Source organism: Copadichromis virginalis, linkage group LG7, assembly GCF_057382275.1.
Source record: "Copadichromis virginalis isolate Kocher_CV1m ecotype Utaka linkage group LG7, C_Virginalis_male_GT1.1, whole genome shotgun sequence".
NCBI lineage: Eukaryota > Metazoa > Chordata > Actinopteri > Cichliformes > Cichlidae > Copadichromis > Copadichromis virginalis.
The window spans coordinates 63,346,669-63,373,115 of record NC_140624.1 but is presented as its reverse complement, the minus strand read 5'-3'; the positions used below and the strand labels follow the sequence as shown (position 1 = coordinate 63,373,115).

General features: G+C 42.6%; 3 protein-coding genes across 3 annotated transcripts in view; 2 read left to right on the top strand and 1 right to left on the bottom strand.

Moving 5' to 3' along the window:
* Nucleotides 1–25,886, top strand: part of slc4a5b (solute carrier family 4 member 5b) — a 70,551-nt gene extending 44,665 nt beyond the window's left edge. The window contains exons 21-27 of the mRNA XM_085464684.1: nucleotides 1,140–1,318; nucleotides 1,684–1,756; nucleotides 1,841–1,909; nucleotides 3,394–3,567; nucleotides 11,255–11,419; nucleotides 17,034–17,086; nucleotides 25,315–25,886. Coding sequence (XP_085320810.1) covers nucleotides 1,140–1,318; nucleotides 1,684–1,756; nucleotides 1,841–1,909; nucleotides 3,394–3,567; nucleotides 11,255–11,419; nucleotides 17,034–17,086; nucleotides 25,315–25,585 — 984 coding nt within the window. The 3' untranslated portion in view covers nucleotides 25,586–25,886. The remainder of the gene's footprint in view (nucleotides 1–1,139; nucleotides 1,319–1,683; nucleotides 1,757–1,840; nucleotides 1,910–3,393; nucleotides 3,568–11,254; nucleotides 11,420–17,033; nucleotides 17,087–25,314) is intronic.
* On the top strand, nucleotides 4,031–9,061 carry LOC146706511 (uncharacterized). The gene is made up of 4 exons (XM_085464683.1): nucleotides 4,031–4,894; nucleotides 6,895–6,962; nucleotides 7,221–7,562; nucleotides 7,641–9,061. The coding sequence occupies exons 1-4, from the start codon at nucleotides 4,564–4,566 to the stop codon at nucleotides 8,862–8,864; spliced, it is 1,965 nt and encodes a 654-aa protein (XP_085320809.1). The 5' UTR covers nucleotides 4,031–4,563; the 3' UTR covers nucleotides 8,865–9,061.
* On the bottom strand, nucleotides 21,249–23,294 carry LOC146706510 (E3 SUMO-protein ligase ZBED1-like). Its single transcript, XM_085465263.1, has 2 exons — nucleotides 22,157–23,294; nucleotides 21,249–21,917 (listed from the first exon to the last, which is right to left on the bottom strand). The coding sequence occupies exons 1-2, from the start codon at nucleotides 23,227–23,229 to the stop codon at nucleotides 21,266–21,268; spliced, it is 1,725 nt and encodes a 574-aa protein (XP_085321389.1). The 5' UTR covers nucleotides 23,230–23,294; the 3' UTR covers nucleotides 21,249–21,265.
* Nucleotides 25,887–26,447: the final 561 nt, after the last annotated feature.

The following is a 26,447-nucleotide window of genomic DNA, read 5'->3' as shown; positions in this document are numbered from 1 at the left end:
GAAGGTGTCTTCCAGAAACTGGCAGTAGGACTGGGAGTTGAGCTTGACTCCATCCTCAACCCGAAAAGGCCCCACAAGCTCATCTTTGATGATACCAGCCCAAACCAGTACTCCACCTCCACCTTGCTGGCATCTGAGTCGGACTGGAGCTCTCTGCCCTTTACCAATCCAGCCACGGGCCCATCCATCTGGCCCATCAAGACTCACTCTCATTTCATCAGTCCATAAAACCTTAGAAAAACCAGTCTTGAGATATTTCTTGGCCCAGTCTTGACGTTTCAGCTTGTGTGTCTTGTTCAGTGGTGGTCGTCTTTCAGCCTTTCTTACCTTGGCCATGTCTCTGAGTATTGCACACCTTGTGCTTTTGGGCACTCCAGTGATGTTGCAGCTCTGAAATATGGCCAAACTGGTGGCAAGTGGCATCTTGGCAGCTGCACGCTTGACTTTTCTCAGTTCATGGGCAGTTATTTTGCACCTTGGTTTTTCCACACGCTTCTTGCGACCCTGTTGACTATTTTGAATGAAACGCTTGATTGTTTGATGATCACGCTTCAGAAGCTTTGCAATTTTGAGACTGCTGCATCCCTCTGCAAGATATCTCACTATTTTTGACTTTTCTGAGCCTGTCAAGTCCTTCTTTTGACCCATTTTGCCAAAGGAAAGGACGTTGCCTAATAATTATGCACACTTGATATAGGGTGTTGATGTCATTAGACCACACCCCTTCTCATTACAGAGATGCACATCACCTAATATGCTTAATTGATAGTAGGCTTTCGACCCTATACAGCTTGGAGTAAGACAACATGCATGAAGAGGATGATGTGGACAAAATACTCATTTGCCTAATAATTCTGCACTCCCTGTAGTTATAGATATTATCTGGGAAAGGTAATGAGAAGAAAAAATACCATGTTTACAACTTGAACAATTGTAACTTGAATTGTAACAGTACTGCACTACTGCTTCAATACATTACTATACTAAAGCAATGAAAGTGCCATGATGCTTTGTGATACTCAAATTTAAAGCAAATGTATTTTTTGTGTTTTTGGTAATTTTTGAACTGTTTACACAGTTCAGGATTACATGGGGAGTGGATCTTCTGGGTAATTTCCCGTTATTGCACCCAATTTCAGAAAAGCTGTGGCTACCACTTGGACCTGTTCTGGGTAGGTGTGCTGATGGCTGTGTGTTCTTTCATGGGCATGCCATGGTATGTAGCAGCCACTGTCATCTCCATTGCTCATATCGACTCACTGAAGATGGAGAGTGAATCTAGTGCCCCTGGAGAGCAACCACAGTTCCTTGGAGTCAGGTGGGACCCCCCCCCCCCCCCCCAGAAAAAAAAAGCTAACCATCATACCATCATCAGCTTGGTGTTCTGAACCGTTGCATGCTCATAGGCTGGTAATATATCAATTGGGGGACAAAGTGGGGGGAATAAATTCTATAAAACGTATTTTTGGAACCAGAGGAGTGTCCCCTGCTGGCGTAAGGAAGGCTTAAGATGGTGAAAAGTGAAAATGCTTACTTCACTTTTGAGATCTTAAAGATAGACTGCATAGAAAAGAGAGTCCTTATTTCAGATTAAGGTCTGTTTGTTTTCTGATTGCCTAAATCATCTTTTTGTGTGGACCTAGAATAAAGTTTTATGCTATGCTTTTGATTCTTCACTTCCAGAGAGCAGAGGTTGACAGGCATTTTGGTGTTTGTCCTAACAGGACTCTCAGTCTTTCTTGCCCCTATACTTCAGGTAAGTTCGTAGATGAGACTGATGTGGTGTCAGTAGAAAGTTTATATTGGTTTTATTTTAAAATGTATGTTCTGTTCAATTCAGTACATCCCCATGCCTGTCCTTTATGGAGTCTTCCTCTACATGGGAGTGGCTTCACTGAGTGGCATCCAGGTATACTACAAAAAAATACATATATATTTTTTTTTCTCCATATTTTTCTTCATGGAAACTATAATCTATATGCCAATATATATGAAAAGAAAATGGTGCATAGATGAAAAATCAGACACAAGCAGAAAACAGGAATAACAAAAATCCAGTCTTTTTCAGTGTAAACATATTCATTTTCAAACACCATGTGTTTTTTCTCAGAGGGCCAGATTGTACAAGCTTAAGGAAATGAATGAGTTTATAATAACATATAATATAATATAATTGACAGATCAATTAAAGCACTTAAACTCAATTCAGTTTTATTTATATAGCACCAAATCACAACAAGAGTTGCTTCAAGGTTCTTTATATTATAAGGTAAAGACCCTACAATATTAGAGAGAAAACAGAAAGAATGGATAGGATTGGATCCATCAAGACTAAGTATCTGGTTATACAGTATGTTTCTAAGATTTTTAGGGCTGAGTAAAATTACCTCAGTTTTATCTGAATTTTGAAGTAAAAAATTAGATCATCATCAATGAGTCTTTATATTTTTAAGATATTTCTGCAGGTTAACCATTTGGTGTGTTTCATCTGGCTTTATGTATAGACAATGCTATGGTATCATCTGTGTAGCAGTGAAATTGTATGTTATGCCTTCTAATGATACTGCCTAGGGGAAGCATATATAATGTGCACATGATATGCAGTCCTTGCACTGAACCCTGTGGAACATATGGCATAGAAATAGAATATTTAACAGTATTCTCTGAAATTCCTCATTTCTCTTATCACTTCCTAATAACATTTAAATTTACTCTATTAGTTCTCTGTTCTCTATTAATCAGCTATGTGCGACAGGCCTTCAAAGACGGCAGTAATTAAACCGTTACTTGAAAAGCCATTATCACTTGACACAGATGTCTAAGCTAATTAAAGGTCAATCTCAAATCTCTGAAAAAATCTTCAACTGCAGAGTAATGGTTTATTTAAAGAGTTTCAGTCAAGTTTAGGAGTTCATCAAATTAAATTAACAGTGTTAGTGAAGGTTAGAAGTGATCTGATGGCCTTTGATGGTGGAATCATCTCTACTTGTCCTGCCACACCTCAGCACAGTGTTCGATGCAGTTGACCTTAATATTTTATTAAAGCAATTAGAGCATGTTGTAGGCATTAAAGATAGCGGTTTGAATCATATCAAATTAGAATCTGCAAATTGAAATGTAATAGATTCCAATGTGTTCATGTAAATGGAGAGTCCTCTTTACACACTGAGGTTAATTGTGGAGTTCCACAGGGTTCCTTGCTAGGACCAATTCTGTTTACATTATACAAGTTTAACTTAGGCAGCAACATTAGAAGATATAGGAATGGAATATATGGAATAATTGGAATTTTTCATTTCTGGTAATTTCCTGGATGACACAATGTTCTGCTTCATCTCTAAAACACTAAATAAAAGAATACCTTAAAATATTTTCTCGATTTCTTTGTTCCAGTTCTGGGAGCGCATCAAGCTGTATCTAATGCCGCCCAAACACCAGCCAGACTTCTCCTTCCTGCGTCATGTCCCTATGAGACGCGTCCACCTTTTCACCCTAGTCCAGATTGTGTGTCTGGCTGTTCTCTGGATCCTTAAGTCTACATTTCTGGCCATCATCTTCCCAGTAATGGTAAGGGTGTTCTGTGTTCTTCTGTTTAGGTAAATGAACTGATTCTTACATAGCATCATTCTATGCTCCCAGAACACTCAAAGCACTGTATACAACTCCTCATTCACCCATTCACACAAGCACTTCTTCTATGCTTACATGCTTTCCATCTACTAATCACGCACATTCATACTCTGATGGAATCGTCAAAGAGCAACTTGGGGTTTGTATCTTGTCCGAGGATATGTGGGATTCAGACTGGAACAGCCACGGATGGAACCATCAGCCTTCCGATCAGTAGATGATCTGCTATACTTACTGAGCTACAGGAACAATTTATCAAACTAAACTACCAAGAAGGGTCATTGTATAGCTATTAAACTAAAAATTATTCCGGCTAAATGTAAAACTACACGGATTAAACTGTCTGGCACGTCGTCTGACGTGAACGAAAAAATATGTCAAAACAGATGCTTTACTGTCATGGTCCTGGGTCGTTGACCCAGCGTTTTGTGTTTTGTGACTATTTCCCTCTGTTCTAGTTATTCTGTGTCCTCCCCCCTTGTGTCCGGTTCGGGTTCTAGATTTCCTGTTTTACTTTGTAGGTCTGTGTCTCGTTATGCCCATTAAGTTCCAGCTGTGTCCCCTCCTGTGTGCCATTTCCTCATTACCTGGTGTGTGTATTTATAGTTGGTGTCTGCCTGTGCTCCTCGTCGGCTCGTCTGCACTCATCCGTGTATTTCTGCGTATCTCTGCATTCATCTGCGTTCCATGGTGTCCTGTCTCTGCGTCCCTCTGCCCCGCACCCCCTTTGTACGGTCTCAGGTTTGCTATTTAGTTTCTCCCAGTTTAGGTTTCCGTTTGTAAAGTACTCATACCTCGTTGCCTGTTTTTGTCACCACCACCTTTGTAAATAAAACATCACTCGTATCATCAGTTTGCTGCATCTTGGGTCCTCCTTTTCCTCCACACCACACGGCTCCCTCCGCCAGCCGTGACAGTACGAGCCGACCAAACATGGACCCAGCAGCATCCGCACCGTCCCAGGAGTTTCGGGAGGAAGTGATCGACAGCGTCTCCAGGTTGGTCAACCTGTGGCTGGAGCATGAGGAGGAAGAGCTTCACCACGCTGTAGAAGCTAGGCTACAGCAGCTGATGTCTGCTCACTGCTGGCTACTCGACTCTCTTCACCCGCTCGCACAGGACTTCATCCTTAACGAACTTCACCTCCACCCTCCAGCCGCTACCGCTTCCCAACCCAGCCCGGCGGTGAAGATTTTGCCCGGCCCGCCGGAGGTTTTGCCCGGCCCGCCGGAGGTTTTGCCCGGGAGGAAGCGACGATCGCGCCGTCGGCGCGTAGGGTTGCCAACCGTCCCTTAAAAAACGGAATCGTCCCGTATTTAGAAACAAAAGTACACGTCCCGTATTGAGCTAATAAGGGACGCACTTTGTCCCGTAATACAGTGAGAATCAAAAGTAGTCTATAAATGTTAATGGAATTAACGCTTTGTTTGAAAACATAATTCCCAGCCCCTCTCCTGCTTTGTGACCAATGAGCTGACAGCACACTTATGACAATTCGAGTATGACAATTCAGATTATCTCATTGGTCGAGGAAAGGTCGCTTGCGGAGAAAATACCGGAAGACAACAGATGACCACAACAACAAGCATGGCCAACAGGGAAACAAACGCCGACACTGCGGTGCAAGTCTCGGACGACAGTACACCTAAAGCTGGGCAGACACTGCGATTTTTTTCAGTCACGTTATTCAGCTCTTGCTCAAACTGCACGATTGACTCGCAGGGATTAGAAGTTTGCAGGTCACGATGCAGGGTCTCACACTATACGGCCCGATGCTCTGATGCGACCTGAGTGCTCACACTGTGCCAACATAACATGAAGGTTATAACAGAAAATCTGTCGCTCGCTCTCTCTGTCTTTCACTCACACAGACACACCACCATCAACTTTGCTAAATTGCTAATGAAAAACATGATCAGGCAGCTGTGATTGAGCAGCAGTGTAAATCCAACTATTTTCACGGTTGTTGTGGTCGTGATAATTTTGTGATGCCACATCGAAAAGGCTCGGATGAGCTTTCCAAAGTTCTACAAGTGCCTCCATCACTTGTGTCCAGATCACACGCTGCACAGCCGTGCTGCGCCGTCTTTTTCACCGATGTTTACGTGTTTGCGCATGAGCAGTGTGAGCGGCTGTGGTGACACCCTCACGAGCGATTGATGATCGGGAGCTGGTCGTGAGGTGTTAATCGCTTCTCGTTACCCCACGTATACTACACGATGCACGATGAAGGCCAAAATCGGGCCGATCACCAAATCGGTCGCACGACTCAAAAATCGGCTCAAAATGGGCCAAAAATCGCACAGTGTAAGCCCAGCGTTAGAGCAGCAATGTTTGTTCCCCTCAGAGAAAGAAAAGAAAAAAGGCTGCAAAAGTACAGGGAGGACTGGGAAAAGGAAAACACCTGGCTGGGAAAGTGCACGATAACACCTATAAAGCGCACTGCACTGTGTGCCGGCGCACTTTTTCCATAGGCATGCTTCTAGTGGTGGGCACAAGAAGAACATGAGGGGCGTGAAAGCTCGGGGAACCCTTAACCAATTTTTTGTCCACCAGGCCACGGCAGAAGCAGATATGGTATGTAAACACTGGTTTGTTGTTTAAACCCTCTGGTTAAGGTTAATATGGGCATGTGCGGTGAATATCAGCGCTATGTGGCCAGAAGTGTGATAATATCATTTATTTTGTGTAATAAACAACTGCAAGGATGGATGATTACAACAAATAGATGAATAATACATAAAAGTAATACATAGATGAATAATGATGATGAGTTAAGGTGCGTAATCATGGGAACAAGCGGGTTTACAAACAGGAGCAGCTGATTAGCATTAGAAAAGCTGAAATAATACCTCAACTGAAGCCAATTGTACTAAATGCACTATATGTGCACTGTTACAAGAATATTTTTCGTTCTATTGCTTTCTATTAATTTATATAATTTTAAGTTAAGCAGGACAGAGTTCTTTTAAAGAAAGATTTACTTATATTCTCAAAAGTTAAGCATGACAGGCTTCTGTTTAAGAAAGAGACCTGTTTTACTGTGTTAATGTTGTCATTTTGAGCTAAAAATAAATGGCTAAATGATCATTTGTTTCCCATATGGTCATATCACAAAGAATATGCATCTGCTTAAATCAAATTCAAGTCAAATGGTTAAAAAATAATTTCACACACACAAAAAAAGAGCTACCACACTGGGAAGGGTGAAGACAACTGGGTTGCCCGGCCCTGGCCACGAGGTGTCCCTTATTTATTTTTCAGGGAGTTGGCAACCCTATCGGCGCGTCGCCCCACAGCCGGAGGTTGGGACTTCGGAACTGCCGGCTGTGGTGAGTGGAAAAGACACTCCGTCTGTTTCGCCAGCTCGCATGACTGTTTATTCCGGGGCTGTGTTTGTTGAGCCAGCTGCCCAGCCGGTAGCTCGGTTAGCTGCCCTGCAGCCGCTACCTCAGTTAGCCACTCAATCTCCACCTCCATTACAGTCACAGCCAGACCTATTAGACACCTTGTTACAATCCGTGGCTCAGTCAATAGCTCAGTTGGCAAGAGACTCATCAGCGTTATTACCAGCTCAGCCACCTATTCAGCCACCATCTTCACCAGCTCCGCCTGTACTACAAGTCCAGTCCATCCAACCGGAAAAGCACTGTTTTTCACCTGTTCATGTCAAGCAGAGAGACACACCACATAACGCAGTAGTCAGTCCGCAACAGCTGGCCAGCCCAGAGACTGTGACGCACTCCAGGGCCTCCCCAGAGACTGGGTCCCAGCCCCCGGCTGACTCTGGACCCCTGGAGGTTAAGAAGCCAGCTGAGGACTGCATCCGGCTGTCGCTGCCTGAGCTGAGTCGATGCTCTGTGCAGCTGCAGTCTGCTTTGTGTTTGCCAGAGGCCCGTGCGCCTGCTGGTTCTGATCTGTTCCTGCCAGAGGCCCGTGCGCCTGCTGGTTCTGACCCGTACCTGCCAGAGGCCCGTGCGCCTACTGGCTCTGTTCTGTGCCTGCCAGAGGCCCGTGCGCCTACTGGTTCTGACCTGTGTGTTCCAGGGGCCCCGGTGCCCACTGGTCCAGAGACTGTTTTCGCTGGGGGGCCCGAGGAGCCCGTCCAGCCTCCTGCTTCGCCTGCTGGGGGGCCCGAGGAGCCCGTCCAGCCTCCTGTCTCGCCTGCTGGGGGGCCCGAGGAGCCCTTCCAGCCTCCTGTCTCGCCTGCTGGGGGGCCCGAGGAGCCCGTCCAGCCTCCTGTCTCGCCTGCTGGGGGGCCCGAGGAGCCCGTCCAGCCTCAAGACTCATCAGCTGGAGGTTCAGGAGAACCTAGCCAGCCTCCTGTCTCGTCAGCTGGGGGGCCCGAGGAGCCCGTCCAGCCCCAAGACCCATCATCGCCACCAGCTGCAGCCTCTGTGTCTCCATCCTCGCCAGCTGCGGCCTCTGTGTCTTCACCCACGCCGTCGCCTGGTCCAGCCACTGCTTCACCCACGCCTGGCCTGGCTTCAGCCTCTGCTTCTGCTTCAGTCTCGTCTGGTCCAGCCTCTGCTTCTGCTTCATCCTCGCCTGGTCCGGCTCCAGCCTTCGTGTCTTCAGCATCGCCTGGCCTGGCTCCAGCATCCTCGTCAGCATCGCCTGGTCCGGCCTCTGCTTCAGCATCCTCATCAGCTGCCTCGTCTGGTCCAGCCTCTGCTTCGGTCTCGTCTGGTGCTGCGACGGCCACGCCACCTTCGGGTCCCAAACTGCCGCCTCGACATCGGCGGTCATCTGCCAGGCCGCTGGTGGAGCGTCATCGTCACTATGGACGACCTCCTAGACGCCGCCGTTGCTGTCCGCACGGTCGGCCGCCTGAACGGTTTCCTCGTCGCCGCCGCTGCCGTGTGCACGGTCGGCCCCCTGAACTGCCTCCGCTCCGCCACCGCTGCCTTCCACTCGGTCGGCTTTCGGAGCTGTGTCGCCGACGTGGCCGGCCTCAGAAGATAAACTGTCCTGGACTTCTGAGCTGTGAGCCTCTGGGCCGGCCTCCTGAACTGTGTTTTGTCCTGGTACTCCAGCATGTGTGTTTTTGTTTTGGACAATTCCCTCGGTCCGCTGGAGCTTGTTTTGTTCGGTGTTGGTCCCTCCGTCCTGGGCCCCCGCCGCCCGCCCTGGGTTGGTCGTCTGTTTTTGTTTTGGGCTGTCTGGAGCCAGCCCTTGGAGGGGGGGTACTGTCATGGTCCTGGGTCGTTGACCCAGCGTTTTGTGTTTTGTGACTATTTCCCTCTGTTCTAGTTATTCTGTGTCCTCCCCCCTTGTGTCCGGTTCGGGTTCTAGATTTCCTGTTTTACTTTGTAGGTCTGTGTCTCGTTATGCCCATTAAGTTCCAGCTGTGTCCCCTCCTGTGTGCCATTTCCTCATTACCTGGTGTGTGTATTTATAGTTGGTGTCTGCCTGTGCTCCTCGTCGGCTCGTCTGCACTCATCTGTGTATTTCTGCGTATCTCTGCATTCATCTGCGTTCCATGGTGTCCTGTCTCTGCGTCCCTCTGCCCCGCACCCCCTTTGTACGGTCTCAGGTTTGCTATTTAGTTTCTCCCAGTTTAGGTTTCCGTTTGTAAAGTACTCATACCTCGTTGCCTGTTTTTGTCACCACCACCTTTGTAAATAAAACATCACTCGTATCATCAGTTTGCTGCATCTTGGGTCCTCCTTTTCCTCCACACCACACGGCTCCCTCCGCCAGCCGTGACACTTTTCTATCATCATTTACTCAAAAAGCAGAAAGCAGGAATTACAGTTGTACTGAAAAAAGGTTACATTCCGGTTATGATGCAGCTAATAACTTTAGCTTGATTTAAATAATATTCAATGACCTTTAAGAATGTCCTATTGACTTATTTTATTGGTCCTGTTTGGAACCTTTTGTAAATTTCCATGTTTTACCCTCCAAAATAACTAAAGTTATCAACAGGTTACAAAGAAGCAAAAGCTTTGACATTTTCCTATAAAGTATCTATGCAGAAGTGAGAAAAGTTCATGCTTTTGTCACATAAGTACAAATAAAGCTTTATGAACACTCATTAGTCACCTTTTTTCACTCACTACGTGTTTTATTCACCACTCTCCATCTTTAGCTAGACTGGTTGCCATAGTGTTTCTTTTTGTACTGGCTTCCTCCCATCACCCCTGGAAATGTGACAAGCATATTTGTTATGTGCTTGTTCAAACAGTATCACACATTCAAAAACATTAAAATGCTGCTTCTAGTGATGAAACTTTTTGTTAAATTTTGAAGAGGACAGCTAGAAAAACTGCCTTATTTTCTACTCTAAAGCTTTGTAGTTTTTTCTTTTCATTTCTTTTTTCAGATTTTCTGTCTACTCTGATATGGCAAAGAGTAGACAGGAAACCTGACAGAGATATTGATTTGATTTTAAAACACATTTATTCACTTAATAGTGATCCATATAAACATTCAGCTCAAATCGACACATTCCTAAATAAAAGTTCAGAATTATTTAATGTAAACAGACTACCTTTATAGTCCCAAAAATTTTGAAAAACCTCCAGCTCATCCATTTTGAAATAATACTTATATTCCAACATCACTCTTGAAAAGCTGCACACAGTCAGAATTTCTGTTAAGTCTAATTGTTGAATGTTGCCATTGTGTTTCTTAAATTTGTAAAGTCGTAGTTTAAGCAGTAGGATCAAAGCCATTCCTTTGATCCTGACCACCTCTCCAACCACTCTGTGCTGGGGGAGGTTTTATTGTAGATACATCCTATCTGAAAGATCTGTTTCTTTTGATGTAAGCTTCCTGGGTTTACGACCCTTTGGTCATCAGGAGGTCTGACACACACACACACACACACACACACACACACACACACACACACACACACACACACACACACACACATTCTTACAGAAGTTAGGACCAAGGGGGCGTGGCTTTGTTCTGACGTGTTTTGTGTGAACTGTCCCTCAATAAAAGGTAGCAGGAGGAGGTCAGATCTGGGGGTCATTTTCATGGTGGACACAGACGAGGCCTCCCTTGCGCAAATAATCGATCGATCGACTGTCTTGTTTTCTTCATGATGAATAAGTCTCTAGAATTAGCGGGGCTTGTGGAAACACAGACCCAACAATTTCGTCCATTATCAATCTAATATTTTCTACTCAAGTAAATTGCCAAATTGTATTGACCCTGGAAAAAATTAATCAGTCGTCCTTTTTTTCTTCTTTCTTTTGTCATATGAAAGCCTGAAGATAAAACACTGTTTTGTAAAATATTCTCCAAATGATTCCCAAATACAACTAAGCACTGAAAATAAATCCATTAAACATTGTACAAAACAATGAAAAATGTAATGTTGCTTGTAGAAGTTGGTTTTTGTCACATCAAAACCAACTTTAAAAGGATCTCTCCAAGGCGTATCATTTTTACTTGTTAACTTGCTTTATTAAGAAATGTTCTAGAGCAGACTCGAACCCAGGCCCCTCTATTTCAGAAAGTCTGCTACTGAGCCACTGGGCCTCATTCACTGATATGGTAATAATAATTGTATTAGTAGTAGTACAACTCTCTTCAATTATGTATTATTTATATAGCGGCGATTTACAACAATGACAAGATAATGTTAATCTACCTGGTTTTGTAGATTCTCGGCCTCATGGTTGTACGGAAGCTGCTGGATTTGATGTTCTCGCAACATGATTTGGCCTGGCTGGATGATATCCTGCCAGACAAAGACAAGAAGAAGAAGGAAGATGAGAAGAAGAAGAAGAAAGACAAGAAAGCACCAGAGCCTGAGAGTGATGAGGAGGTGAGGAAATGCACTATTTGTCAAGTGTGGATCTGTCTTTCTTAGTATTAACTGTGTATTTAAGTGTGTGTCACTCCATTGCTGTGGTTGTGTCGATCCTGGGTTTATTTTCTCTAACTAATACTGTATGTTTCTCCTCTCCCACAGTGTTGCTGAAAGGCACTTCATTCCCTCTTACTACAGTCTTCCTGTCTGTCCATCATCTTTTCAGTACATCTTTCACCTCTCCCACTTTGTTCCAACCTTTAGAAACAGCGTGTGTGCTTATGTGTACCCTTTGTATTTATGCTTCATCCAAGTCTTTGTCCATACTAAAAGGGTTGCTTGACAGCTGTGTAGAAGCACAAGTGATGCCCACTGATGGCTTTAAAGGATAAGCTTGGTGTTATTGATCAAATTTTTATTAGTAATTATAGCTTGGTCACTATCAGCAGTATTAACTTTGCCCAGTTCACTGAAACACTGACATTCTTGTCTCATAAGCCTCTGCTATTCACGCGTGGGGGAGATGTTTTCCTGAATTGTGCAACACAGTTAATAAACTACACTCTTCAGTTCAGTCAGAAACCCAGCACAGACCAAAGTGATCATCCATGAAAATAGACATGAAAGGAAGTGGAGGAGCAGGAGTGGATGTGGGTTGCAAAGCAGCTTGTTGCGGCTGAAGGAACTGAAATGGCCCCATCTGAGATTTGAAAATCTGTGGAAGGGTATATGCTCAACCATCAGCTGATGTGGGCTGGAGTTGAGATCCAATTATGGCCGAGTTAGAATACAAATAGAATAGAAATATCCTTTATTGTCGCTCATTAGGGAAATTCAGGTGTTCAGCAGCAAAGTAACAGGCAGATGGAGCATGCAGATTCAAAAAGAATTTACAACATGAAAACATGAATTTAAAAAATGTAATCTCTAGCGATGAGAGCCGTTCCTTCTTCTGAATGTTGGAACACTGTGCCTCTGTAAGTTCACCATATATATATGCATATATATACATATACATATATATTTCTCATCAGTGTGTCCTGGTTTTCCAACACCTAACACCTTGGCGCCTCTGCTGGAATCTCCAACAATTAACTTATGGAATCCAACCTTTCGAACTACTCATCTTGCAGAGTGCTGGAGACTGACCCAGATTGCCTCCAGGCATCCCAATTAAGTGCCCACTCCCCACCTCTCTCTCTCTCCCACTCTCTCTCTCTTAATATCTAGTCAACTAAGTGCATGTTTACATGAGATTCACTGATCTTCAACCCCACCTTATTCCCTCTTTCTATTTCTCTCTTTTAACATGGAAAATTTCATTACATTTGAACATTCAGTCACATGTGAATAGGCTTCAGTTAAGATTTCATTAGCACATTCACTTTAGCATAGTCCCTTTTAATTCAAATATGTTTCTCTTTAAAACTCTGTGTTTGTCAGTCACAGTTTACTCTATAGAATAAATACAATCCCCTTTCTCACTAAATAGAACACTTTATAAGTCAGGCATTAAGAGTGTTGTGTCTTGTGTGTGCTCTCATTTACTCACACACGGACTCACTCTCATATTTCTCAAGGCCATTTCTATACAGGCTTTCAGCTAAGCCCCAAGTTGCGCCTGTCTCTAAACTCATTATTTTCCTTTTTTTTTTTTTTTTTTTAACTTTCTATTCCTATTAATCATCTTTAGGCAAACTCAATTGTCTTTATATTTACTGATTGTGTTCTGATCATTATTGTGCATAATTAACTATCAGCAAATTCACATACGAATCATAATTCTGTGTTTACCCCTCACAACATTTAAAACTATGTTCTTGATGAAAAATATAATGATGGGTTGATGACATAGTGGTTATCTTCTCAAACTCAAACTTGAATAAAAAAGTTGATGATGGATCATGTCTACACACACAAAATCTAGACACCAGATTCAGTTCAATAATTAGACATCTCTCTACTAAGATACTGATCAGACTTATTGCTTTGATTTAGCTTTGATTAACAATAAAACTGATCTATTTACTAGCAGATAAGGAAAAGTTCTGTTTTAGGAGTTTGGCCATTTTCAACACCGTTTTAACACATAAGGCTGGGTGTCAAATCCTTTTATCCCCGGCTACTACTCCACATTATGTGGATTGTGCGTGCGTGCAAAAGAACCCCCCCCCCCCCCCTTGTCCCTGCGGGCAGTCTATCCTTCAAGCTCGGCAATACCTCCTACGACCATATTGAGACTAACCAGCTGATCTGCTCCACAGCAGCAGTGATCAGTGAGGTGCTTGGCTGCAAGATAAACAGCCACAAAGAGCAGTAGAAGGAGACCAAAGGCCATGGAGGGAAGTTAGCTAACTATCAGAGTAGCAGAAAGGTGCCTAAGAAGTACAGCAAGCTCGCCATACCTCAGGCCTTGGAAACTTCAATCCCATAGCACAAGTTACCATCAAGTGCGGGATCTACCAAGGACATACTCTGTCCCCACTGCTGTTCTGCATAGGCCGGAACCCCCTCAGTGAGATCACTGACAAGACTGGCTACAGGTACCAACTACGGAATGGAGCAGTGATCTACATGGAAGACAAAACGCTATATGCCCAGAGTGAATGTGACTTCGATTCACTGATCCACACCACCAGGATGCAAAGAGGTCAGAAAGTCAGTCAGACTGGAGAAGTGAAATCAGATGGTAAAGAAGAGAGGGAAGGTAGTCAGAACTGAGGCGACTGTACTACCAGAAGGCAACATTGCAGACATCGAGGACAGCTACAACTACCTGGGTCTCCCACAGGCAAATTGGAACCACGAAGAGGCTGCTAGGAAAGCTGCAACCACTAAGTACCTGCAGATGGTCAGGCAAGATCTGAGGAGTCAGCTGAATGGTAAGAATAAGATCTGGGCTATCAACACCTACGACCTGATCAGGTACCCTGCTGGGAAGGAGGAGATGGAAGCCACTGACATCAAGACCAGGAAGGTCCTGACCATGCATTGAGGGTTTCAAGTCCAGCATACTGAGATTGTACACTAAGTGGAAGCAAGGAGGCCAGGGACTAGTGAATATCAGAACCACAGTCCAGGATGAGACAATGAACATTCACAAGTATTTCAGGAAGATGGCCTTGACTAACCATGTTCTCAGTCTGCCGCCTCAGACAGCAGAAACCCAAGAAAGAGGAGCAAGAGAGGAAACCATCATGGAAGGAGAGGCCCCTTCGCAGTGTGTACCACCGACAGATAGAGGAACTGGCTGACATCCAGAAAACCTACCAGTGGTTGGACAAAGCTGGACAAAAGACAGCATAGACACACCGATCATGATAGCACAAGCTCTAAGTACAAGCTCCATAGAGTCTGGGGTCTATCACGCAAGGCAAGACCTTAGGTGCAGGTTCTGTAAAGATGCCCCTGAGACATAACAGCAGGGCGCAAGATGTTTGTAGGCAGGGCATACATGGAAGGCCAGGACCAAGTGGCTGGCATAATATACAGAAACATTTGAGCTGAGTATGGCCTGGAAGTCCCAAGGTAGACATGGGAGGTCATTAGGGTGGTCGAGAATGACCAAGTTAAGATACTGTGGGACTTCCAGATACAGACGGACAAAATGGTGATGGCTAACCAACCGGACATAGCAGTGGTGGACAGCAGAGGAAGATGGCCATAGTGATAGACTTAGTGATACCAAATGACAGCAACAGCAGGGAGAAGGAACATGAGGCTGGAGAGGTACCAAGGGCTCAGAGAAGAGCTCAAGAAGATGTGGAGGGTGAAAGTAACAGTGGTCCCAGTGGTAATCGGAGCACTCGGGGGAGTGACCCTCAGGCTAGGTGAGTCGCTCCATCAGATCCCAGGAACAACATCCTGTCCAGAAGATCGCAGTCCCAGGGACATCAAAGATACTGCACAGGACCCTCAAGCTCCTAGGCTGCTCCTAAGCTGCTAGAGTACCTAATCTTGAAGGATATAACATCCAATTTTTCCTGTTTTTTACAGAATATTATGTACTTTAATATCTCACTGCACTCAGAAATGAAAGCTTAATACAAATAAGCAATTGCGATTTAAAAAAGAAATGATGGAATAAATTATCAGACCAAAATGTATTCTAAACTTTGGACTCAGTAGTAGTAGCCACCTTTGCCAGATATAACAGCTGAACACATCTGTGGCATTCTTCCTACAATAGAAATCAAATATTCTTCAGAAAGTTCTACACATATCTGTTGCACAAGTTCCTTTTGCAACCTTCATGTGTGGCACATGAAGGTTGCTTTGCTTTCACTCTACTGTCCAGTTCATCCCAAACCAACTCAATGGGGTTTACGTATGGAGTCTGTGCTGTTCACTCCATGTTTGTGAACTTACAATCTTCTTCTTTTTTTGCGGTTCTGTTCAGTTCTGGCATAGCTTAGACTTGTGTTTTGGGTCATTATCTTGTTGTCCAACTAGGCGTATACCAGAGGGTATTGCATTACGCTGCAGAATGCTGTGGTAGCTGTTTTGGTTCAGGGTGCCCCTCAACAACCCTAGATCCAGTAAAACAGCTCCAGACCATCACACTTCCTCCTCCATGTTTTAAAGTTGAGTTCGCACACTGTGGAACCATCCTTTTGGCTACTTAATGGATGTATCGGAGAGCAGCTTGGGGTTAGTACCTTGCCCAAGGATACTTGGCATGCAGACTGGAGCAGCCAGGTCCCAGCCTGATGACAGTCTTGGGTGGAGAGTCCCTCATTCAGGCACAGGTGGAGGGAGGTAAACTGATGTTAATCAGGTTGTCAACCAGGATTCCAAGAATAATAACGGTAGTAACCACTGAACTGTATTCTATCAACAGAATTCTGACATAGTTTCCTGGTTGCTCTAGGTGGCAGATTTCTGTGTGTCGAGGGCTGTGGCAATGGCGTTCTCTGTCGATCTGTTTGTGCTGTAGGCAAACTGATGACAGTCTAGGTTTTGTGGGAGGGAGGCCTTTATTTGTTGCAGGATCAGCCTCTCGAAGCATTTAGTGACTGCAGACATTAAGGTGATAGGTCTGAGACACTTTAAGGTAGATGACTTGTTAACAGGAGTGATGGTTGCTGCTTGCTGCTGTATGCTGGTGTACCTGGGTTTTAAGGTCTCTAATAAAAACATCAAGTCTTATCCTTTAAGATTCTAATTTCTCCTGCATGCCAACTGCTTCCTCTTTTTGTCACTTAGCCTGACAGCTCTGCAAACCCTCCAGTGAAGATTCACATGGAGACCACAAAGCCCCACTCAAAGTCAGACCTTTCCCAAAATAACTCTCCCACCCAAAGCCTATCCTCAGATTGTGAGTACACTAATCATTTCTATTACCTATGTGTCAGCATAATTTATGTTGTAAATATTCAGTGTTATTAACTAACACAGATGAGGTGCAAACAGCATTCGATCTTGTTTGTGACATTGGATCTTTTGTAGATTTCACTTTGACTGTTGAAGTAATGCACAGTATCTGCCAGTTTTCAGTGAATGTACTTAATAATTTCTCGTGTTTCTGTGTTTGTATTTATGTTATGTGTTTACATGCCTGTGTATGCTTGTTTGGTGTTGTTTTGTGCATATGTTCTCTGTCCATATGTGTGCATGTGGCTTCTTACAGGAGACGAACCCTTACTCAACAGTCACATCTGATCAAAATGAGCTAGACCACAGGTACTGTGTGCTGAAATTGCACGTGCCCTACAGTGATCTGATATATTCACCTGACAGGAACATTGGGGACAAAACTGTTATTTCCAGACCACAAAACACAGTTATAAATAAGAAACACACATTTCATTGAATTATCAGCTTCTGTATTGTATTTCTATCCCTAGTATGTAGGGTGATGATTTAGATGATCATAGACTTAGACATTTTTATTTGTAGAGCTTATGTTTGAAAGCTTGTGATGTCTCTGTATTGGAAAGATATAGAGTATACAGACAATGGAGTATATAGATAATGGAGATGTAATCCAGTGCACTTTCATAGAAACTGTATAGTGCAGTGTATGAAACTGTTATTTTAATTGTTATTATTATTATTTTTATTTCTATGTAGATCTGTATGTTTGGTATTTGACAGCTATCTCCATTACTGTAAGTTTGTCATTTTGTTAACAGCAAGAAGTTATAAGCAAAACGTGTGTTGTCAACTGTGACATTTTGATACCAATAGGAGTGAAATCGGAGCCATTGGTACTATGTGACAATTGTTTTATAGCTTTGTTCTGATTCCTGCTATAAATACTGTTCGTAACTTTGTGACTGCAAAAATTATTATTATTTTTTATTTTACTATTTTCATTGAATTTTAGCCCAGTTTTCCCAAAGTTGTATAACACTTAAAAGAAATCAGTCTTCAAAAACAAAATAAGTTAAAGTTACTTGTTGTACAATGGTGCATTGAAATTATTTTAAACTCTTCAAAACTAATTAAGACCAGAAGATGAAGAAATGACCATTATGACTTTATTCCCCCCCCAAAAAAAATCTATCTACTGTAATGTGAAAAATCTCGAGCCACCCCTCATTTCTTTACATTTTGTTAGAAAACTGGGAAAGGGGTGCAGTGCTTTATTCAAACATGTGCAAACATGAATGGAAATTAAAGCCACCGAGGCAGCTTTCAGTTATTTAGTTAAGTGTCATAGAGAAAACTTCTAAAGGCATCTTGAAGGACATTCAAAGGTCTTCTTTGGACCTTTCTGCCTTTTGTTCTATTCTCAAGACTATCCCACGCTGCTTCAATCATGTTACACAGATTTTATGCCAGATACACCTTCTGGTACAATCCTGCCATTTATCGGGGATTGTGACCCCCAGAGACTGTGTTTGTGTCTCTTTCCAAAATCACTCCAAGGATCCTGTAAGGCCACAAAAACTATTTCAAGATACCATGTAGTAAACTGATAATCCTTGGTGGTGAGATTTCTTCTTTAATCCTGCAAACCATAGCTATAAAAATTCAATTTAGGATGTTTTAATCTGAATCCGTAAATACCCCAAACATTTGAAGCCAATTTGAGAATGGACCTCCATCTTAACATGTTTTTCCTTTAAGTATGATCTTAACAGGTGTATCTGAATCATGTTGAAGTCTGGGATAAAAAAATGTAACTTAAAAAAAAAAACCACACACTTCACCTTCACTAATGCAAAACCGATTACATTTTTAAATAGATGCAACTCAAAGGTTCAGTTATACATCTTGTTTATGTGCACATGACACTCCGTTTAGCTCAAACTAGTAGTCTGATACAACAGTCCTGCAATCTTTTCTCAGAGTTTTGTGATGAAGTGAAGCTTTTGACTGAATATGCATCCACACAGCTCAGTCCACTTGGCCTGATGTCGTTAGCCATTTCAAATATGTTAAAAACGGTCCATTTTAGCTCCAATAACATGATCCCCCAGCTGTCACAATAAACATTTAGGAAGCATTTAGGAATCTGTGAGGATTTACGAGATCCAGCTGATTAGAAGTTAGCAGAAAATTAGTTATACAGTTGGTATTTATATATATAATTTTGCGACTGAAATCTTTTTTGAAAAAAGTATGTGCAACATGCTGTACTGTAACTTTGGATTCAAATGTAAGAAATAAACAACAAAAACTAAACGAAAAAACAGCAGTGATGTTTTGAGGGTTAGTGACATTTAGACTATTAGACTTTAGAAACCAATGGAGGATGTCACAATAGCTATATCCATCTTTTATAATGAAAGAACAGAAAGACAGACAAGCTTTTTTTCCCTGTTTTTTAAAAAATAAAATTATTATTATCATTCATGCCTTAGCAATGGCTTTCTTGCTGCAACTCATTGTTATGTGTGGCTGTGTGCAGACAGGAATAGGACCCAAGGTGCAGACTCCGGAGACAGTCGTGAACTCAAAACAGCTTTAATGTAAAACTCAAAATATAACATAACTGGAAAAAATCAAAATAAACTTAAACCAGAGGACTGACAGAACACACAGCTAGGTAAACGGTAGATCACGACACAGACACAAAGAAACACAGGGCTCAAATACACAGAGGGAGCAATCAGGGAATGGGTAACAGGAGGGAAACACAGCTGGGGCAAATCAGGCCTAACGAGACAAGGGGAAGCAAATCCAGACACATTAACATCAGACATGGACTTTCAAAGTAAAACAGGAAACATAACACAGACTCACAGGCAGGCACTATAACAAAGGGAACAGAGACATGGGACCAGGGCAGACACAGACACTGACTGGACGTGGGAATACAGCAGACAGGGGAGACAGCAACTAAGGAACACAGACAGAAAACCAGAACACTAAAACTCTAACCAAACCCCACCCAGAGAACCTTAACTAAGAATAATCCTAAAACCCGTAAAGCAAAGCTAGAATATAATGAAATAACAAAATCAAAGAACCAAAAAACACAAAACACTGGGTCAACGACCCAGGGACCCTAACACTCATCCTGTCAAATCTGCAGCTCAAAGTCTTCTCTTCACAGTTGAAACAGACTTGCTTAATACAACCAATACTAAGCTGTGCTTTGAAGCTGTTGTCATGTGAGCTGCCTATCAGGCAAGCCGTTAACTCTCAGAAACTTGTCCTCTGATTCAGTTATGTCTTCGGGTCTGCAAGACCTCTTCCTGTTTGAGTTTGCCCCAGTTCCTGAGTGCCTTTTGATGGTGAAGGAAACTGTACTCACTGACACCTTAACTTTCTTTGCAATTTCTCTGTAGGAAAGACCTACATTTTTAACTGTTAGTGTTTAAGTGATGGTCTGTCTCGCTTCCATTGTTTATGGCCTTTTTCTCGCAATTTTTGTAGCAACACACTACTTTCTGAAGTAGAATACTGTTCTACTGATGCTCATGAGGGTACGGTACCACAGTGTGTTTCAACACTGCTTTTATGCAGACAGAGAGAGTTGTAAGTATTCCAGAAAAGTGGAACACCAAATTTCAAAGTTTGATCAACCTCCATTGCTGCAGAACAGCTTTAAATTGTTAACCCATTTTGCGTTCCCTGAACACATATGGAATTATGCAGTAAACAAAAAAATGTAAAATAACTCAAAACATGTTTAATATTTTAGATTCTTCAAAATAGCCACCATTTCCTGGGGCTGGTGACTTGGATGAATTCATCCTCAAAAGCAAAGAGGACTCTTAGATTTCCTTTCCTGGAGCAGTCCGCATGTGAGCCAGTTTCACCATTGCACTCTTTAAAATAACTAGGGCTGTCAAATGATTAAAATTTTTAATCAGATTAATCACAGCCTAAAAATTTATTAATCATGATTAATCGCACTCGAAATATGACCAAAATGCGTGCAAACATACGGACAGATAGCGGATTTTTACACACTTGTTAGTGTTATTTAATGCTAAGACCACGCTGAGTGGCCTGCGTTCACTCAGCGTGGTCTGACGTAGGCTGGGTGTTGTGCTGGAAGCGAATTAATCACAGCCTAAAAATTTATTAATCGCAACTCGAAATATATGTGTATATGTGTATATATATGTAAAAATCGGGACAGATAGTGGTTTTTAACACACTTGTTTGTTTTATTTATTATTAATTGTGAGTACAAGCAGTACAAGCAGAACAGGGCTTCAAATAATTGTGAGGGATTTTTACTGAATGTTTTCCACCCGTTTAAATCTAGCACATTGTTTTATCCATATACATCTTCAAGTTCACAGAACATAGGCCTAATTCAACAGGCAAAATAGAAAAAATCTCCAATCATCCTTTTGGGTAAGGTAGATTAGTGCAAAAAAATATGAACAACAGTGAAAAGTATTGTTTAAATCACATTCAATCATAGAACAAGCTCTAAACACACGGTCCTCTGGTCTACTCATCCTTCAGCCAGTTGCTGAGACAAACCAACTTGTCCACGTTCTCTGAGTGCAGAGCAGACCTCTTCTTGTTCACAATGTGCCCTGCTACAGAGAACAGCCTCTCACAGGGCACTGTGGAGGCAGGAGTGGCCAGGTATCTGCGAGCAAGGCGGGCCAGCTGGCTGTGGGCTCCTGCATGAGCTGCCCACCACTGTAAGGGACAGTCCTCTAAGGCAGTGCAGGGCTCTGCTCTGTAGCGCTGTATGGCTCTGTCCTGCTGTACCTCCTCCTCTGACTCAGAGTCAGAGTCCATCTGCAGCAGGCTCAGCCTCTTCTTGGCTGGACCTTCTTCTGCAGTGTGTGATCTTCTAGGAGAGTCTTCATGCAGCATGCCTGCCAGTGTGGTCCACACTGCTTCTCTGTCAGTCTTGGGAACACTGCGTAGGTCTTTAAAACGTGGGTCCAGTGCAGTTGCGATCTGGAGCCATGCATAGTTGGTATGTTCCTGGCGGGAAGCAAGGTCTTCCTTAAACTTCTCTTTAAACCTCACCACATATGCAGGGTCCTCATCAGTTACTTCCATGACACGGCGCAGGTGGCAGAAGGCTGGTAGAACTACAGAGCAGGAGACGTAGGCCTCTCCTCCCAGCAGTTCAGTCACATATCTGCAGTGGAATACACACACACACACACACACACACACACACACACACACACACACACACACACACACAGATAAGACAGCAAATTAAAAAAAGCTTTTTAATACTAGGTAATATTAATAAAATATTTGATTTCATTTATTTTTTAAATAAGACATTTTCATAATAACAAAACTGATTTAAGATGTATGTTTGATACATTTAATCTAAACCTACAATTATGGTCACAATGACAGGCTCACCTGCAGGGCTCTAGAAGTGTCTCCAGTCTCTGGAGTTTGTCCCACTCTGGAGGCGTCAGGAGGACAAGTTTATGCTTTTGTTTATCCAGAGTCGCGGTTACTGCAGTTTGGTTGCGGATCAAGCGCTTCACCATCTCCAGCGTGGAGTTCCAGCGCGTAGGCACGTCCTGGGCCAACGGCTCCTGCTTGCGCCCCAGTGACACCTGCTCTGCGTTCAGCTCTGCTGTGTTTGCTGGGCTGTGCTTAAAATGGCCAACAATTTTGCGGCATTTGGCCAGCGCAGTGACAAAGCCACTGTCTGCGAGACTCACTGTGATGCATCTCTGTAGAATGTGCGCGGTACACGGCATGTGATTGAATGGCATGATGCGAGCCGCGGCGATCATATTGCGCGCACTGTCCGTGCCTACTGTTGTCACCTTCTCCTCAATTCTCCACCTGCGAGCAACAGTCTGGAACTGCTCTGCACAAGCCTCCGCAAAGTGCCGCTCTTCCGTTTTCATTATAGTCAGCGCAAAGGATGTCAGACCCCAGGCTTCAGTGATTAAATGCGCAGTAACTCCCAGGTAATTGTCATTACTCAATGATGTCCAGTGGTCTCCTGTCAGAGCCACGCATTCTGTGTGAACTAAAGCCTCTTCTTTTTTCTTTTTCTCCGTTTCATACAGTTCGTGGATTCGAATTGTTATTGTGCTTCTCGTTGGGGGTTTGTAGGACGCGTCCTGAGATGCAACCTTTAAAACATCCGCAAAGCCCTTGTCCTCCACAATGCTTAGCGGTCTGCAGTCCTTTGCTATCCATTTGGCTATATTGTCGGTCAGTTTGTCCAAAGAAGACTTACCGAGTGGCCTGCGTTCACTAAGAGTGGTCTGACGCAGGCCGGGTGAAGCTGCTGCCCCGACAAACGCGTGTTTGGCATTAAGGTGGTATTTTAAGGTCGAATTTGAACGGTGAAATTGAAACTCTTTACTACAGTGAGTGCAAATTACAACGCGTTTGTTTATTGTCCCATCTATGTTCTTCTTGTATTTAAATTCCCCATCCAGAAGGCCATCCGCTTCCTGCTTCTCCATTTTCAGTGGCGCGGTAAACAAATCAACTGGAATTATGGGAGCGACTTATCTGCGTGTTGCGCTAAATAGTTAAATATTCTAACGTAATTAATTCCAAAATTTAATTATCGCAATTAACGCGTTAATTTCGACAGCTATAAAAATAACATAACATAATAATAAAATAATAACTCGAAACATCTTTTATATTTTAGATCCTTTTAGTTTTAGCAATTTTCTGGACTGACTGTCCTTCAGTTCTTAAAGTTACGATGGACTGGCTTTTCTTTTTACTTAGCTAAATGGTTCTTGCCATGATGTTTTGAGTTATTTTACACTTCTTTTGTTTACTACATAATTCCATATCTGTTCATTCACAGTTTTGACGCCTTCAGTGAAAATCTACAATGTAAATAGTCATGAAAATAAAGAAAAAACAATAAATGACAATGTGTCCAAACATTTGACTAGTAATATATCTTATATTATAAAGGTTTCAATCAATATATTCATTGTTCATTCTATATATTCAGACTCTTTAAAAATAATGTATATATTTAAAATTTTCCTAAATGGCATTCCAAATATATATATATATATATATATATATATATGTATATATATATGTATATATATATGTATATATATCTATATATATATATATATATATATATATATATATATATATATATATATACATATATACCATCGTGGAACGATAGGCACGGCATGTACCACCAGCAGATAAATGAAGTGGCTGACATCATGAAGTCCTACCAGTGGCTGGACTGAAAGACAGCACAGAGGCACTAACCATGCTAGCACAGGAACAAGCTCTGAGCACAAGATCCACAGAGCCTGGGGTCTATCACATGCACACCATGCCATGCAGGGCAACACCATAACCAAGTGGCTGGCATAATATACAGAAACAAGTTCCAAGGTCAAAATAGGAAGCGCCCCCTATGGTGGTCGAGAATGACCAAGCTAAGATCTGGTGGGACTTCCATATACAGACAGATAAAATGGTGATAGCTAACCAACCGGGCATAGTAGTGGTAGAAAACCAGAGAAAGATGGGAGGTAGTGATAGATGTAGCGATACCGAATGAAAGCAATATTAGGAAGAAGGAACACGAGAAGCTGAAGAAGTACCAAGGGCTCAGAGCTTGAGAAGATGTGGAGGGTGAAGGTAACAGTGGTCCCAGTGGTAATTGGAGCACTAGGTGTGAGTGGCTCCTGCAGATCCCAGGAACAACATCCGAGATCTCTGTCCAGAAGAGCGCAGTCCTAGGAACAGCTAAGATACTGTGCAGGACCCTCAAGCTCCCAGGCCTCTTGTAGAGAACAAGCAGGGGCGAGAGGGTAATATATAACTAGGAATTCCTTAATTTCTTTTTTTATGAAATTGAAAACTCAATTGCAAGTTTCAGGTCAATCAATCAAACATGAAGTTTATTATATAAATTATGGTCAATATTGGACTCAGAAAAATTATCGAGCATAAACTCATTGACCGATTTGATCAGTTTCAAGTTGACAGCTAATGAGCCTGAGTCCTGAGTTTCACTGTCAGATCTACCCATTGCTCTTTGTTTCCAGCTTCAAAACACCAGATGGTTATGCCAAAAACACTCACATTCAAGTTTTCTGGCAGGATGTAGCCGCTGTGGCACAGAGTAATCACCAGTTGTTGACACAGTGGCTATGACCTGTGGAAAGCAAAGCCTCTTGAGGACATGGAGCAAAACAGAAATATCAAAAGTGAAAAGAGCAACAGCACATGAAAACCCTCAACACTCCAACTTATTAAACACTGCCTCTCAGTGGTTAAACCTTTGGTTACATTTTGCAGAGGGTAACTGCCAACCACTGTAGAGAAATATATTTAAAGCTTTGTTTTCTGGTACTAATAAAAATATGTTTTAGCCAGAAATTATAAAATGAATGATACCCTTAAAGACAATATAATGAAATACATAACAGAAGGATGATTTGTTGCAGGACTGCTGGTTCAGTTTGAGGTCTGATTTCCTAATAAATTGAAAAATTGGAAACTGTGAAAGTCATGGAGAGTAAAAGTGTTCCATCACCACTGTTCCTCAGCATCACTCTGCACCTGAAGATCTCCTGTCCCCCCTCACGTGCCGACTCTGAACTCAGTCTCAGCCCTCCTCTGCAACACCCACAACACCAGCCTGTGCCCAGGGTCAGCATCCGTGTGGAGTCCGATTGCGAGGAGTCTGGCTTCCACTTCAGACAGCAGCAGCACAACTTCTACCCGTCTGATGACTGGCCACTGCCTAAAATGGAGAAAGAATCTTGCAAGAAAAAGCAAGATCACTTTCACAACTCCTGTGCTGAAACCATTTTGTAAAAACAAACAATGTTGAAAGGTGCAAAGTGTTGCTTACTGATCACAGATCATGTCTAACATCGTTTAAGTGGGGTTTTTTGTAATTATCAGCTCTCAGGTCTGCTTTGGAAACCAGCTTCTTGTAGTTCCAACGAGAAAAACCAAAGCATATTAATGAATGCACAATCCCTCTCTGAAGCAATTAGATAACTGATAAATGAGGCAGTTTAATAGGTCAGTGTATTTGATGAGTGGTCATGATCTACATGTTTATGCGCATTTCTGATGTAAAACCCTGATCTAAAAAATTAAAAAAGAAACATCGATTTAAAAGCTTTTGGTTTGTTTTTGTCATAACAGCGTTCATGCAATTCATTTTCTTGTCAGGAAATGCTTTCCCCGGAGTTTCCCTACTTGTATTTAGAATAAATGATACTTAATGTACTGTATTAATGCTTTCTGTAATATAAATATGAAATCTCAATTTTTAAAGCAAATGATAGCATACGGCGGAGTGTTCATTAAATTTGAAAATACATCTTGGCCTTCTAATCACAGCTAATGAAAGAGTCAGTTCAATGCAATGGCATGCTATCTACAACACCAGTAGATGCCTTATTTGACCCATTACATTTTCTGAAGCAGTTTTAGCTCATGTATGAATCTGTGATGTACCTTCCTGAACCTTCCAGTTCAGTGGTACAAAAAAAAATCCCAGTGGAAGGTTCAGAAGTGACAGAATCTAAATTTTAGACAACCAAACCTGTGAACTTTCAGTTTTAGTTAACGTAAAATTTACAAATGGTAAACTTTATTGGAATTTTATTTTTAATGAATTGAGACATAGAATGAGGAGTACTTTGGACTAGAGATGGCACGATAC